This window comes from Coregonus lavaretus, assembly GCF_964263955.1.
Source record: "Coregonus lavaretus genome assembly, chromosome: 20".
In the NCBI taxonomy this organism is placed as follows: domain Eukaryota; kingdom Metazoa; phylum Chordata; class Actinopteri; order Salmoniformes; family Salmonidae; genus Coregonus; species Coregonus lavaretus.
The window spans coordinates 16396591-16411090 of record NC_140007.1 but is presented as its reverse complement, the minus strand read 5'-3'; the positions used below and the strand labels follow the sequence as shown (position 1 = coordinate 16411090).

Here is a 14500-nt window from a genome sequence, read left to right as displayed (position 1 = left end):
CCAGTACACTTGCATTTTATTAGTCCATTACACAGTTAGATCAAGACAGACTCCCCTTCAACAATCCATGCCATTTATGTAAAAAGCGATGCATGTCAGTGTTTGTGTTTATATGCGTGCGTCAGTGTGTGAATTGTATGTATGTTTGTGTCTGTGCATGTGTGTGTGGGCGTGCTCAGCACATTTGAAATTCCAGCCATTAGAATTTATTCCAACCATTTAGAAATGTGAAAATCTACTGTTTGAAATGCTGGTGGTGTTGATGTTTTAGTGAGAGAAAGAAAAACGTTATACTGTAGGGATGTGTAGAGAGATGAAGAACTATGACAGTTGTGATATCTTGCAGGTAAACTTGTTCCCCTATTGAATGACAGATGAGATTGCAGTATGTAGAGCAAAAGCTGGGAAATGGGAATTCCTTTCAGTAAAGCCTTCTTAACCAGAAAGGTCTGCTTGCAGCTCCTTGTTCCTGCGCACTTCTGCTGCATGCATCTCCTAGGAAAAACCATAAACACCACAAAGAGAAATCTGTCAAGATGCATGTGACAGGTTATGTTGTCTACTGCCTAGAAATATGTCAGAGTACTTAGCTAGTTCTGTTCTGAGCATAGATATTTATTTCTCTGCGGAAGAAAAGGTGGGGTGTCAGACTTAGAGATAGAGAGGAGAGAAAACAAAACAGGTCCTCACCTTCTCACGGAGCCGCTGCTTCAGTGAGTTCAGGTATGCCTCCCGGTTCGCTTTCTTCGCCTCCATTTTAGAGTTGAGCTTCTCTTCCGCCATCTTGCTGAAGTTGTTGTTCTCTTCCATGGCCTTGTGCAGCACCTCCTTCTCGTGCTCCCTGCGCTCAGCCAAATGCCTCAGCACCTGAGCCTCCTGGGACTGGGGAGCAGAGAGAAAAAGTGCAGTCTTTTGAAGCACAGATAGTCTATGAGGAACTTATTTTGTTAGCAGTGTATATTTACTGAAAATGAATGTCAGTGTACGGCAGTAGTACGCTAACCCAATGCTAACTTTTATGCCTTTCCGTAACCCTAACCCTTACCCTAACCTCACTTAAATTAACCTAACTCTTGTCCCTTAACCTAACCTTGACCCTAACCATAACCAATTTCTATCCCTTTGCCAAAGTGTTTGTTCGCTGGTTAAATATCCACTTCCTATTATGTTGTTGGAAAGGCTGATGATTAAATAATTTCCCCAATATTAGGGAATTGAATCCAAACGCTAATGAGTTGCCTGATCATTGATTGTCAAAGGATTCAACCAGATTTTGCAACTGAAATTTGGATTTCTGTTTTCACTGCTTGTCTCACCCCCAGACTTCCACAGACACATTTCCCTCCTCCCTATGGTATATTCCAGCAGCGATGACAGGCCCTCCCCATTCATGACTATTCCTTCCCTCAGGGAACCCAGTGACAGGTCTGGCTGGGTCTGTCTGATACGCAGCCACTAAGCATTGAAGCAGTTGTCACCCAACAACGATAATTAGTCTTCAGTTTTTCTATTTAAGTGGAAATGCAAGGTAGAAAAAGGCTCACAGAAAACCCAGGAAATCCCCCTAACTGAACTAGGATGATGAAGCAATGGGTTGCTAGTTATTTATGTCTGAAATGTCGGATATCTGTCTCCTTTTCAAGGTTGTGTTCATTAGGGCATGCTACAGAAAACATTTTGAAAAGTGTTTTCAATGGAAAAAGATAAGTCCGCTTTCTTCCATTTGGTGCCTAATGAACACAACCAAGCTCATTCATGTGTGACAGCTCTGGCATTTCAGTAGAGGGTCTGGATGTCTAGAGAGAGACTGGAATTTGTTACCCCATCTCATTCATCTTTCCTTACTGCTTCTTCGCCTCCTTCTCTCCATTGAGTGATTATCTTTTCTTCATTTCACCTAATCTCCTGTTTCCGTCTCTCCTTTCGTCTCTCCTCAGCAAAGTCAATATCCCTTTACCTCACCAGCTTTTTGTCTCTCTCCTCCTCCCTCTTTTCCTCCCTCCTTTCCCTCCCTCTGTCTTCCTTCCCTTCCTTCCTCTTCTCTTACCTTCCTCTCAGCAAACAATTAACATACTTCACATGTTTTTGTCCTCTTCCTTCATACACTTGCATCAGTCATCCACTCTTACCATCCTACTCTCCTCAGCAACCTCCATGAACTCTATGAACCTGACCTACTCACCCCCCCCCTCTTCTCACTTCCTTCTCTTGCACTCTCCTTCCCCTCTGTTCCCATCTCTTACCTTCCGCCTGTCCTCAGCAACCTCCATGAACTTCTATCTCACCTGCTTTTTCCCCTACTCTCTCCCCATCCTCCCTTTTCTTACTCCCTCCCTCCTTTCCCTCCATCTTCTTCTCTTACCTTCCTCCTCTCCTCAGCGGCCTCCAGCCTCTTCTGCAGCTCATCCAGGGAGATGTCCCTCTTGGGGGGCGAGGTCAGGGCTGGGGGAGAGGCCAGGGGACTGGGCCTGTCTGGGGACAGGTCGGTGGGGGACTTCAGGATCACCTCAAAGGACTGGCCCGACAGTCGCTTGTTGATGGGCTTCACCTCCAGGTCTATTGAGAGAGACAAGACAAATAAGACACAAAATGGCTGTTGTGCATTACCCCAGATGGGTGGGTGCTACACATTGGTGGTAGATAAGATGAATTACCGGCCATACAATGTAAAGTGTTTTGAGACTAAGAAAAAAGAAAAACCAAAATACAACATTCACATTATTAAACAAAGCACACTTTGGGCTGACCTCCAAATTGGTAGTTGGTGGTGGGGTATGATGTCTGGGGGTATAGGCAGGAGCAGATGAGAGACATCATGGACATCTCCTTGATCTTCTCTGTGTAGGCTTTAAGGAACAAAGAAACAAAGAGAGCGAGAGTCGTAAGATATTCGAAGGGTAAAATAATAGTCATATTTCTTTGCCATATTCCTTTGTGACCATGGCAACCATGGCCCCAGGTTTTTAGGAGGAAATGTTGTTAAGAAGGTTAGTATTACAGCTGGGATGAGATTGAAGGTGTGTCTGCTATAAAAACGTGAGAGTGCAGTAATGGCACTTTCACTGCATATTGAGTTAGAGACTATTGCATTACCTGCCAACTGGACTGGTTTTATAATTTCCGCACTTTGGCAGAGTCTTGTGTGTGTGTGTGTGAGAGAGAGAGTGTCAGTGTGCTTGGTGCTACCCATACTGTACAATCGATCATTCTAATAAAAATGTCCCCCAATGCATGGTTATGTAAATCCAATAACCAGGATTGGATTACCGAACGGACACGCAGGACATTTGCTTTAAAACTGCAAAATTCTCTCTCAGCCTCAATGCAAAATGTACAGTGCATTCGGAAAGTATTCAGACCCCTTGACTTTTTCCACATTTTGTTACGTTACAGCCTTATTCTAAAATTGATAAAATTGCTTGTTTTCCTCATCAATCTACACACAATACCCCATAATGACAAAGCAAAAACAGGTTTTTATTTTTTGCTGCAAATGTATTAAAAATAAAAAATATCACATTTACATAAGTATTCAGACCCTTTACTCAGTACTTTGTTGAAGCACATTTTTACATTTTAGTCATTTAGCAGACGCTCTTATCCAGAGCGACTTACAATTAGTGAGTGCATACATTTTCCATACTGGCCCCCCGTGGGAATCGTACCCACAACCCTGGCGTTGCAAGCGCCATGCTCTACCAACTGAGCTACAGGATGCCTTTGGCAGTGATTACAGCTTTGAGTCTTCTTGGGTATGACGCTACAAGCTTGGCACACCTGCATTTGGGGAGTTTCTCCCATTCTTCTCTGCAGATCCTCTCAAGCTCTGTCAGGTTGGATGGGGAGCGTCGCTGCACAGCTATTTTCAGGTCTCTCCAGAGATATTCGATCGGGTTCAAATCCGGGCTCTGGCTGGGCCACTCAAGGACATTCAGAGACTTGTCCCGAAGCCACTCCTGCGTTGTCTTGGCTGTGTGCTTAGGGTCGTTGTCCTGTTGCAAGGTGAACCTTCGCCCCAGTCGGAGGTCCTGAGTGCTCTGGAGCAGGTTTTCATCAAGGATGAAAACATCCCCACGGCATGATGCTGCCACCACCATGCTTCACCGTAGGGATGGTGCCAGGTTTCCTCCAGACGTGACGCTTGGCAATAAGGCCAAAGAGTTAAATCTTGGTTTCATCAGACCAGAGAGTCTTGTTTCTCATGGTCTGAGTCCTTTAGGTGCCTTTTGGCAAACTCCAAGCGGGCTGTCATATGCCTTTTACTTAGGAGTGGCTTCCGTCTGGCCTCTCTACCATAAAGGCCTGATTGGTGGAGTGCTGCAGAGATGGTTGTCCTTCTGGAAGGTTCTCCCATCTCCACAGAGGAACTCTGGAGCTCTGTCAGAGTGACCATCGGGTTCTTGGTCACCTCCCTGACCAAGGCCCTTCTCCCCTGATTGCTCAGTTTGGCTGGGCGGCCAGCTCTAGGAAGAGTCTTGGTACCTGACATTTTTTAGTACCTGTAGTAACCTGGTATATTTATGTTGTATTATGTTTACCAATAGATGGCAGTATTGACTCAATGCGGGGTTTGCTTTCCGCTATCCGTAGCCGTTTAAATGTCTGTCCATATAACCGTGCTCGGAAAAAGCCTCAGGTAGTTTACTACAGGTGTCACGATCGTTGTAAGAACCGGACCAAGGCGCAGCGTGATAGGCGTACATATTTTAATGAGTACTTTAACAATAACAACAAAACAACAAAACAATACGTGAAGTCTAAAGGTTAAACACCACCAACCTATACAGATCAAGATCCCACAAATAACTGTGCAAAACAGGCTGCCTAAGTATGGTTCCCAATCAGAGACAACGAGCAACAGCTGCCTCTGATCGGGAACCACCCTGGCCAACATAGATCTAAACGATCTAGAATAAACACATAGAAACTACAACATAGAAACTAACACCCTGGCTCAACATAAAAGAGTCCCCAGAGCCAGGGCATGACAGTACCCCCCCCCCCCCCAAAGGCGCGGACTGCGACCGCACCAACTAAACCCAACAGGGGAGGGGCCGGGTGGGCATTCCGCCTCGGAGGCGGATCCGGCTCCGGGCGTGACCACCACTCTCTCTCTCGCCCTCGTGGTCTGGCCCTGCTGGCCGGAGCTGGACTGAACACCGGTGGAGCGGATAGCTCTGGCTCCGGCGTGGAGCAGCTGACCGGTGCCGGACCAGGCACAGGTGGAACAGGCACGGACCGTGCCGGACTGACGACGCGCACCACTGGCTTGGTGCGGGAACGGGCCGGACCGGGCTGACGACGCGCACCACTGGCTTGGTGCGGGGAGCAGGAACGGGCCGGACTGGGCTGACGATGCGCACCACTGGCTTGGTGCGGGGAGCAGGAACAGGCCGAACCGGGCTGGTGACGCGCACCACTGGCTTGGTGAGGGGAGCAGGAACGGGCCGGGCCGGGCTGGCGACGCGCACCACAGGCTTGGTGCGGGGAGCAGGAACGGGCCGGACCGGGCCCCGTAACCTGGTGGCATCCTCTCCTAGTCCACAAACTCGCCCTGTAGCTACCTCCAGCAGCCCCGTCGTCCATGCCGTGTGCCCCCCCCAAAATATTTATTGGGGTTGCCTCTCGCCTGTCCGACGACGGCACGATTGGCGCCGTACCTCCTCTCTCGCCAGGGCTTTAACTTTTGCCCATGGCCCTTTGCCCGCGAACATGTCCTCCCAAGACCACCATTCGCCCACCTGGGACATCGCCAACTTCTCCAGTTCCTTTCCCAGTGTCTGCTCCTTAACACGCTGCTTGGTCCTTCTTTGGTGGGATCTTCTGTCACGATCGTTGTAAGAACCGGACCAAGGCGCAGCGTGATAGGCGTACATCTTTTAATGAGTGACACCAGGTGCATTCCGGTAATGTTATTCTAAGTTACAATTAAACACTAAAATGTACTTGTCCGGTGTCATCAATCTAAGAAGCATCCTAAGATACTTCAGTACCCTTCCCCAGATCTGTGCCTCGACACAATCCTGTCTCGGAGCTCTACGGACAATTCCTTCAACTTCATGGCTTGGTTTTTGCTCTGACATGCACTGTCAACTGTGGGACCTTATATAGACAGGTGTGTGCCTTTCCAAATCATGTCCAATCAATTGAATTTACCACAGGTGGACTCCAATCAAGTTGTAGAAACATCTAAAGGATGATCAATGGAAACAGGATGCTTCTGAGCTCAATTTTGTCTCATGGCAAATGGTCTGAATACTTATTTAAATAAGGTATTTCTGTTTTTTATTTTTAATACATTTGCGAACATTTCTACAAACCTGTTTTCACTTTGTTATTATGGGGTATTGTGTGTAGATTGATGAGGGGAAAAAATAATTCAATAATTTTAGAATAAGGCAAAACATAACAAAATGTGGAAAAAGTCAAGGGGTCTGAATACTTTCCGAATGCACTGTATAGAACAGCAGGAAATTAGCTTTCAAACTGAAACATTTTCTCTCAGCCTCATGGCAAAATGTGAACAATAGCATGAGATGAGCTATAAAACAGCAAATGTTTCTCTCTGACCCATGGCAAAAAGTGTAGAATAGCATTATAAAACTGCAAAACAAATTGGGGGGTCTGGAGGTCAGTTCCCCGGGGCCCCAAATGCGGTAGTCCGGCCCTGCCAATAACTCTGGTAAAACCAAACCCAAAGTTAACCCACTAAAGCTTAAGATGGCTAGCTCTGATAAGAGACAGTACTGTGTTCATAAGGCACCAAACGGAGAAAACCCCCCAGACTGAAACAGCGAGGGACTTTCGTTAGCTCATTTTCATTCTAGATTGCAAAATGTTTTACAGCCTTTTCCCTTGCATGCCCTTATGAACACACCCCTAAATACATAGCTGTGACACAAAGCAACTGTTTAGCATTCTGGCCCTCTGGGTGATGAGTCTCTGTTTCAGGTTCACACCCAGATCAGTCAGCAGAGGCGAGGGGGAAGACGCAGCCTACAGATCACAGTTACACTAAATCAATACAGGTCTAATTACTATTGTGTTTGTTAAAGGTCAGTGTTCTCATTATCTATGGGCCAAGAGGTTATCAGCAATGCAGGGGACATGTAGCTTTTAGGCTTGTTTGTCAGGGGAATTCATTTACGATTTCTAGGCTGAAGACAGGGTTTGTCTGGAGGTCGCTGATAGGACACACGTCTCCCGATAGGACACACGTCTCCTGAGTGGCGCAGTGGTCTAAGGCACTGCATCGCAGTGCTAGCTGTGCAACTAGAGATCCTGGTTTGAATCCAGGCTCTGTCGTAGCCGGCCGTGACAGGGAGACACATGGGGCAGCGCACAATTGGCCCAGCGTCATCCAGGGTATGGGAGGGAATGGCCGGCAGGGATGTAGCTCAGTTGGTAGAGCATGGCGTTTGCAACGCCAGGGTTGTGGGTTCGATTCCCATGGGGGGCCAGTATGAAAAAATAAAAATAATGTATGCACTCACTAACTGTATGTCGCTCTGGATAATAGCGTCTGCTAAATGACTAAAATGTAAATGTAAAATGAAGGGATTAGCCAAGTGCCAGGATGTACTGTAGTCAGGTTTTGGGGAGTGACCTGGGGCTCAATGGTTTTAATACCATTGAGGTAGAAAGTTTGGTAACACTTTACTTAATGCAGCTTCTTATGAAGTGTTATATTGCCTTATGGACATTCATAGCACCTTATAGATGCAGTCAACATTATGAAACTGTATAACAAAGCAAACAGGTATGAGAGGCCACGATACGTTGTGAATATATCACAGCTAAGAGGCCTCTCCTGTAGTTTTATTTTCCAGTTCATCTATAAGGTGTTATATGAATGTTTATAAGGCAATGTACAGTAACACCTCATCAGAAGCCACTTCAAGGAAAGTATGACCGTTTTTCCTTTCAAAAATGAAAGGAAAAGATCACCTGCACTCTCCGTAGCACACCAAACACAGGAAAAGACCCACAAATATGGGAGCGCAACCTAGTATCCTAGTATGGAAAGATCCACTAACTATCAATCAAATCAACATATAGAAGACTGGTGACCTTTCACCATTTGAACTGCCTTATTGTGTGACTACGCCACCTCCTCTTCTACATTTACATTTACATTTTAGTCATTTAGCAGACGCTCTTATCCAGAGCGACTTACAGTTAGTGAGTGCATACATTTCATTTTTTATACTAGCCCCCCGTGGGAATCGAACCCACAACCCTGGCGTTGCAAACGCCATGCTCTACCAACTGAGCTACATCCCTGCCGGCCATTCCCTCCCCTACCCTGGACGACGCTGGGCAAATTGTGCGCCTCCCCATGGGTCTTCTGATGATGAAGATACTGTACTTTACCGCTGAGTATGCTCCACTTCCTGTCACTGCTCCACAGCAGCACAGAGACGTATCATGTAATATTAATCTCATCCAAAGCAGTCCCCCACTCCCTCAACCCCTAAGTTTTCACATGGTCCCTCCCTGGCCCCAGTAGGAACCATGCCACTGAATGCAACCACTGAACAAGTGCGGGTTACGTAAGTAGCGTGTGCTCCGCAGTCTGTGTTCAGTGGTGTGCATTCTGCAGTGTGACTTGTTTTATGCTTGGCAGGGTGTGTGAGCCATTGGAGTGCGTTGACCAGCACTCGTCTCAAAGTGCTGCTCAGTTGTGGTGCTTTAAGGAACTCATGCCAACTGACATATTGTATATGAAAGACACCATCTGCTATTGTATTTTACACCAGTGGTTCAAAACCTGGGGTACGTTTACCCCTAGGTGCAAGGAGAGATAATTGGGACGCACTCCATGACTGCCTGTGTGTTGGTCCTGTCTGAAGCATGTCTAGACGATTAGCCCCCAGAAATATGACTTCCTCTTAAAGATCAATGCCTTTTAAGGTGGCTTGCTGCTGCTGAATAGATAAGTAGGATGTGGCCCTCATTGTTGGAGCAGAGATACCGACCTGCTCTAACTCTCATGGGTACATGAGGAAAGTGAGCACAGCACGCACCCTGGAGTTTAAAAAAGTATCCTTTATTCAACATTTTTCAAAGTGCCGTTAATGTTTCAGCCATGTTAGCCTTGCAAACGCATGCAAGGCCCCTTTCCATTGCAGTCGTGTAACACAGTGTCGCAGATTATCAGATCCTTAAATCATATTGATGGGTTCCTGCAATGTTAAACACTGCTTCCACATTTGCAGAGATCTGCTACAAATCTGATTTGTCTCAGATCTCTACTAATTACAATTGGGTGTGATTGATTTCAATGCAAGAGATAATTAAGCATGTGTCTCTAATGTCTGTGTGTAGGTGGACAGCACAATCTGTGCAGGATAGAAATATTGTCCAAATGTGAGAGTCAGAAACTGCTACAACATTTTTCTATGCTCATTAAATTGTGTAACATTTACAGTGTAAATGGCAAAGCAAGAGTGGTCGGAGCATTGTCAAATCTGAAAAGGGAGAGATTCTGTGTTATACCTTTGCTGTCATCCCTGCTCTCGTTGCATAAATCGTTATGTTCTGTGAATATTTTGTAAACATTCTTCCAATGAGCAACTGTACATTTGATGTATTTTGTATCTATTGTATTGTATTTACCCTCATTGTGAAACTGACTGTAAAAGTATATTTATTTTGCAAAAGCATGCTGCTGAGGTGGTGGGAGAGTGAGAAAGGGAGAGAGATAGAGAGAGAGAATGAGAGAATGAGAGAACGAGAGAAGGAGAAGTGTCTGCAGGTGCACGCGCCCCCAGACGTATTTTACTTGGCAGTTTTATTCAGGAAGAAAACTGCGTCCTGCGGTGAGCAGCAGACATCTTATTCTCAGCAGGAGGCCTCCATCCTCCCTTTAAAGTTTAAAGTTGCCCCTAGGTACACTGTAAAGGTCTAGGATCAGTTTGCCCTCCCCAAATGCTAACCTTGGGCATTAGTGGAGGAAATACAAAACGAACCCCAGACCAGTGTCTAGGGGAAACTTCATCCTAATCCTGAATCCTGCCAGGAAACAGCAGAGGATTGTGGCTGCAGCTATGCACACACCTCTCAGATGCACTCTTAAAGGGGCAGAGCACACAGAAACGTGATTGTCTTGTGTTTTATATATATTTCCACACTATGAGGTTCGAATAATACTGTGAAATTGTGAAAATTATGATAATGCAATTTAGTGTAAGTGCTGTTTGAAAATACCACATGAAATTTCAGCTTGTTTGGCTGGGTGGGGTTAATGGAACGCCTGGTGATGTCAAGTTGATAGACCAATAAGAAAGATAGTTTGCCCTCCTGTCTCCCAATAACAGCTTGTTTTCAGGTTACACATCCCTCCCATTAGGCTTCTCCAATTAGGCCCCTCTCTCAGACAACTCCCAGACAGTTCTAGCAAAATACTTGGTGCATTTAGCTAAGAATAATTGTTCTTCTTCTTTTTGACCATTTTAGTTGAAAACAATCACAGTAAGGTACTTAATTGTTACCCAGAAATGATTTGATATTGAGATGAAAACGGCTGCATGGGACCTTTAAAGAGAAGGCACGTTTCCGACCACGAGGCTATGTCGCTAGGGTAATCTCAGTGGCTGGTTTTTGCCTGGTCATGTGCTGAATTATTGAGGAGTGATGTCAACTTCCACCCTCCTCTTCCTCCATCCATTTGTGTGTGTGCGCACATCACACAAATATACACACACAGCTAAAGCCTCACACAGACTCATGCACATCGCACAGACACACAAAGCTAAAACTACACATACACACACATCAGTATACGCACACCTAACACACACCTTTAACGCATACACATATAGTATGCACACACACACACAAACCTCCCTCCTGCTGTGCACACACACGGTCTTCCATGCTGGTGGTTGTGCATTGTAAATTATTAAAATGCTATTTTTTAGAAAGGTATCTTTGCTTGGTTTTCTTTGGAATAATAATTTCCTTAGGTCCCCCCAAAAAACATCAGTCTACTCCTGCAGCGGAGAGCCAACAAACCCTTCGACCCCCATAGCATGGCTAACATTGCAGAGGCCAGAGCCCTAAGTGCCTCGGTAGGAAAGGTAGGTTCATCAAAGAAAGTAAGGAAGCTGCTGATATTTACCAAGGTGCTGATTATGTCTATGGAGTGTGGCGCTGAAGGGGTTCAATGGAAGCAAAAAAGTAAATACTCTATGATCTACTACATGAGCCCCCCAAACACACACGCACACACACACACACATGCACACACACACACACACACACACACACACACACACACACACACACACACAAATAAGTCTATGATGCAACGTAACCCCCATAAACGATTGGATTAATCAACCATTTTCACTGTAAACTAAGAGGAGAAAACTAATCAGACTTTTGGTGACACAATTTCAGGAAAACAATGACTTAAATCCTATTTATTTCACTATATCCCCAATCCTCATAATACTGTGCCAAAAGCCCCCCTTCTACAGTAATACAATACTATCTCCTCCAATAGCACTGCCTGACTAACTCGGTGTCACTTGGGAAATTAAGTAGTTTGAGGCCCTCACATATTTCATGTGCATGCTTCCACATGAAATCTTAATATGATTTCTAATTTGGCTCAGCAGCACCACTCCTCTCTCTCTCTCTCTCTCTCTCTCTCTCTCTCCCTCTCTCTCTCTCTCTCTCTCTCACACTCTCCCCCTCCTTCCCTTAAGCTTGTTACCCTGGCAGCCTCTGCAGAATTGTTTATCACTCTATTTCCAGATCTGTCCATCCTAATCTATTTTTCTCTCTTCTTTGTAAACACTTGCCTTTCTTGCTTCAGAATATTTATTTTCAATCTCTCTTTTGTCTCTCCTCACAGGGGATTAGGTACAACTTTAAAAGAACAGACTTTGATCAAAACGAGCTAGCATGTAGCGACGTACCACTGTTGGGAACCCAGCAGACACAGAACACCCAGTAGCAGAGAACACCATAGGGGGTTCACCTACTTTCTAGACCACTTAAGAAACAGGTAGGATACACAAGCTGTGATCACTCCCCCAAACATTCCGATGGAAGGTTCCAATAAAATACCTTGTTCACTTCCCATCAACATTATGGATCCCTTTGTTATGGGTCTGGAACTTTCTGGATAGGCAGGGTATGTAGGGTGTAAGCAAACATATGATTATAGCTCCACATAGGCCAGCTAGTCGGCTATATTGCTTAACCCTTTTTAATATTTTTAGATCTCTGAAGGAGAATCAACTAGGACAGAGGGGAAGGGGGTGAATAATCAGAATGGAATTGATTGGAACAGAGCGCAAAGGTCAAAGTAGTTCAATTTTGACAGGAAGGGCGAGCTTGTTCTTTCACCTCCCTCTCCTGATTTTCCCAACCCTCTTCCAGCCAGACTGAGACAATGGCAGAGACAACAAACAAGGACTGACCCTCTAACAGTTATTAGTCTTGGGTTAGGTTTAAATGTACATTATCTCAATCTGTCCACCAAAAGTGCAACAGTAAAACCATGGTACAAAATAATATAAATTAAGTAATACATTTGAGAGAATCCTTTTTACAGTAGGCTTTCAGTGAAGAATGGGCATAACCTGTATTCCTGTAAAACAACTGAACACATGGACTGCTGTTGTATACTCCCCTGATTCTATCTGTTGCTAAGGGTGTGGCCGCTACTGCTCAGCACTGAGCTATTGATCCACAGCAACACACACACACACACACACACACACACACACACACACACACACACACACACACACACACACCGTCATGATATAGGCCACCTCTACCAGGAAGAGGGGTGACAAAGTGTTTAAGCTGCAGAATTTAGACATCACACTGGTGTCCAGGCGTCTTTTTTTGTGGCTTTTTATATTAGTCCCAATTCTCTCTCTCTCTCTCTCTCTCTCTCTCTCTCTCTCTCTCTCTCTCTCTCTCTCTCTCTCTCTCGCTCATTCTCTCCCCAACTGTCTAGGGTGGAGGCCCTAGAGGCTTCTCTCTCTCCTCTCTTTCTCTCTCTCTTTCTACCAGCTGAGCTCTAGTGAGCAGGGTGCTACTGCTGGCCCTAGTGGCTTATGTCTGGTGTCTGTCTGCAGTCAGTACACATGTGACATTGACTAATAGGACTAGGCCAGGTACAACACACCTGACAACCTTTTACATGACATAGACATAAACCATCCAGATTTTATACCATCTAAGAATGTAAGATATTTTTTCTTTGTTTATCTAGGGGAATGGAAAACGGTGTGTTTTGTGTGTGTGTGTGTGTGTGTGGTTAACCAATATTACTGCTGAAGACTAAATATTTAGTGGTTTGGTTCCTGTTTTGTTCTATGAAAACCCCACTACTACTCCTGTGTGTCCTTTAGAGGACAGTTTGTTTGGTTTACTACAATAACTTTTGTATGTGTATAATAACATTACCAGCTTATCCAAAAATGGGATGAATTACTTGTCATTCGGTGCATAGCTGTCTCTCGCTCTCTAGCTCTCTCTCTCACCCCCCCCCCCCTCCCACACACACACACACAATGCAATTATAATAAGACATGTTCAAACTTTGGATGAACATTTACACTCATCTTTAAGTAAGTTGCAAGCAAGAGAACCCATGACCAAAACGTTACCTCCCCACATCAGTAGCCTATGCAGCAATTGTATTGCCACAATTGGCCAAATCTATATCATTGCACGTTTTTATTATCTATGTCTCCACTGACTCTTTTGCTTACTTTTTTTTTAAATAGCTGGATAAGCCTTTCAGTTGTGAGCTTTGATTGGTGCCCATGGGATGCATCCATCAAAGTCTATTCATTTCCACAAATCAATGTTGATCAGAAATGTCTTACTGTATGTCATATTGGGGATCTTACATTCTTAGAAATTATGCAAGTTATACTGTAAAACATAACTCGCGCTAATCGACATTGTGAAAAAAGGAGTGGTCTCATCTGCATCAGGACCAGTAACCGTTTGTCAATATCACAAAGACCATCGTTTATACAACGTTTGAAATATTCCATCAAACGTATTACTGTTTGAGTGTATATTTAGCGTTATTTCTAGCCTAACGTTTAGCCAATAGGTAGGCTAGCTGACTCTATATGGTAGCCTTGTCTGTAACATATAGTGAGTGCATCCACACGGGTTGCTACTGGTCACCGAGACAGGTCGCACCTCGAGCCATCACCAAATCTACAATAATGCACTGGACTATGCTTGAAATAATAGAGCTTTTCCCCGACTCTTACCTGATACTGTGCTCGCCATGGTAACTGACGGGAAAGGCGATGAGGGAGAAGAAATGGTTGTGTATCCGTGTTAGTGTGGAAGCTGTCCGCTGCTGCGTTAATGAACAATGAACGCACTCTAGTCAGATCTAACAGGCTGCGGTCTGTCAAGAGGAGGGGTGATGGAGGGAGGCGGAGGCGTGAGCGCTCGAAGACACACACGTGGGGTGGATATAAGGATGGACAGAGGCAGATGGATG

At 45.1% G+C, this 14500-nt stretch overlaps 1 protein-coding gene across 1 annotated transcript; it reads right to left on the bottom strand.

Moving 5' to 3' along the window:
• Positions 1-14385, bottom strand: LOC311147418 (stathmin-3-like). Its single transcript, XM_084184120.1, has 5 exons — positions 14262-14385; positions 2748-2846; positions 2363-2556; positions 691-882; positions 1-495 (listed from the first exon to the last, which is right to left on the bottom strand). The coding sequence occupies exons 1-5, from the start codon at positions 14278-14280 to the stop codon at positions 436-438; spliced, it is 564 nt and encodes a 187-aa protein (XP_084040246.1). The 5' UTR covers positions 14281-14385; the 3' UTR covers positions 1-435.
• Between the last annotated feature and the right edge of the window lie 115 nt (positions 14386-14500).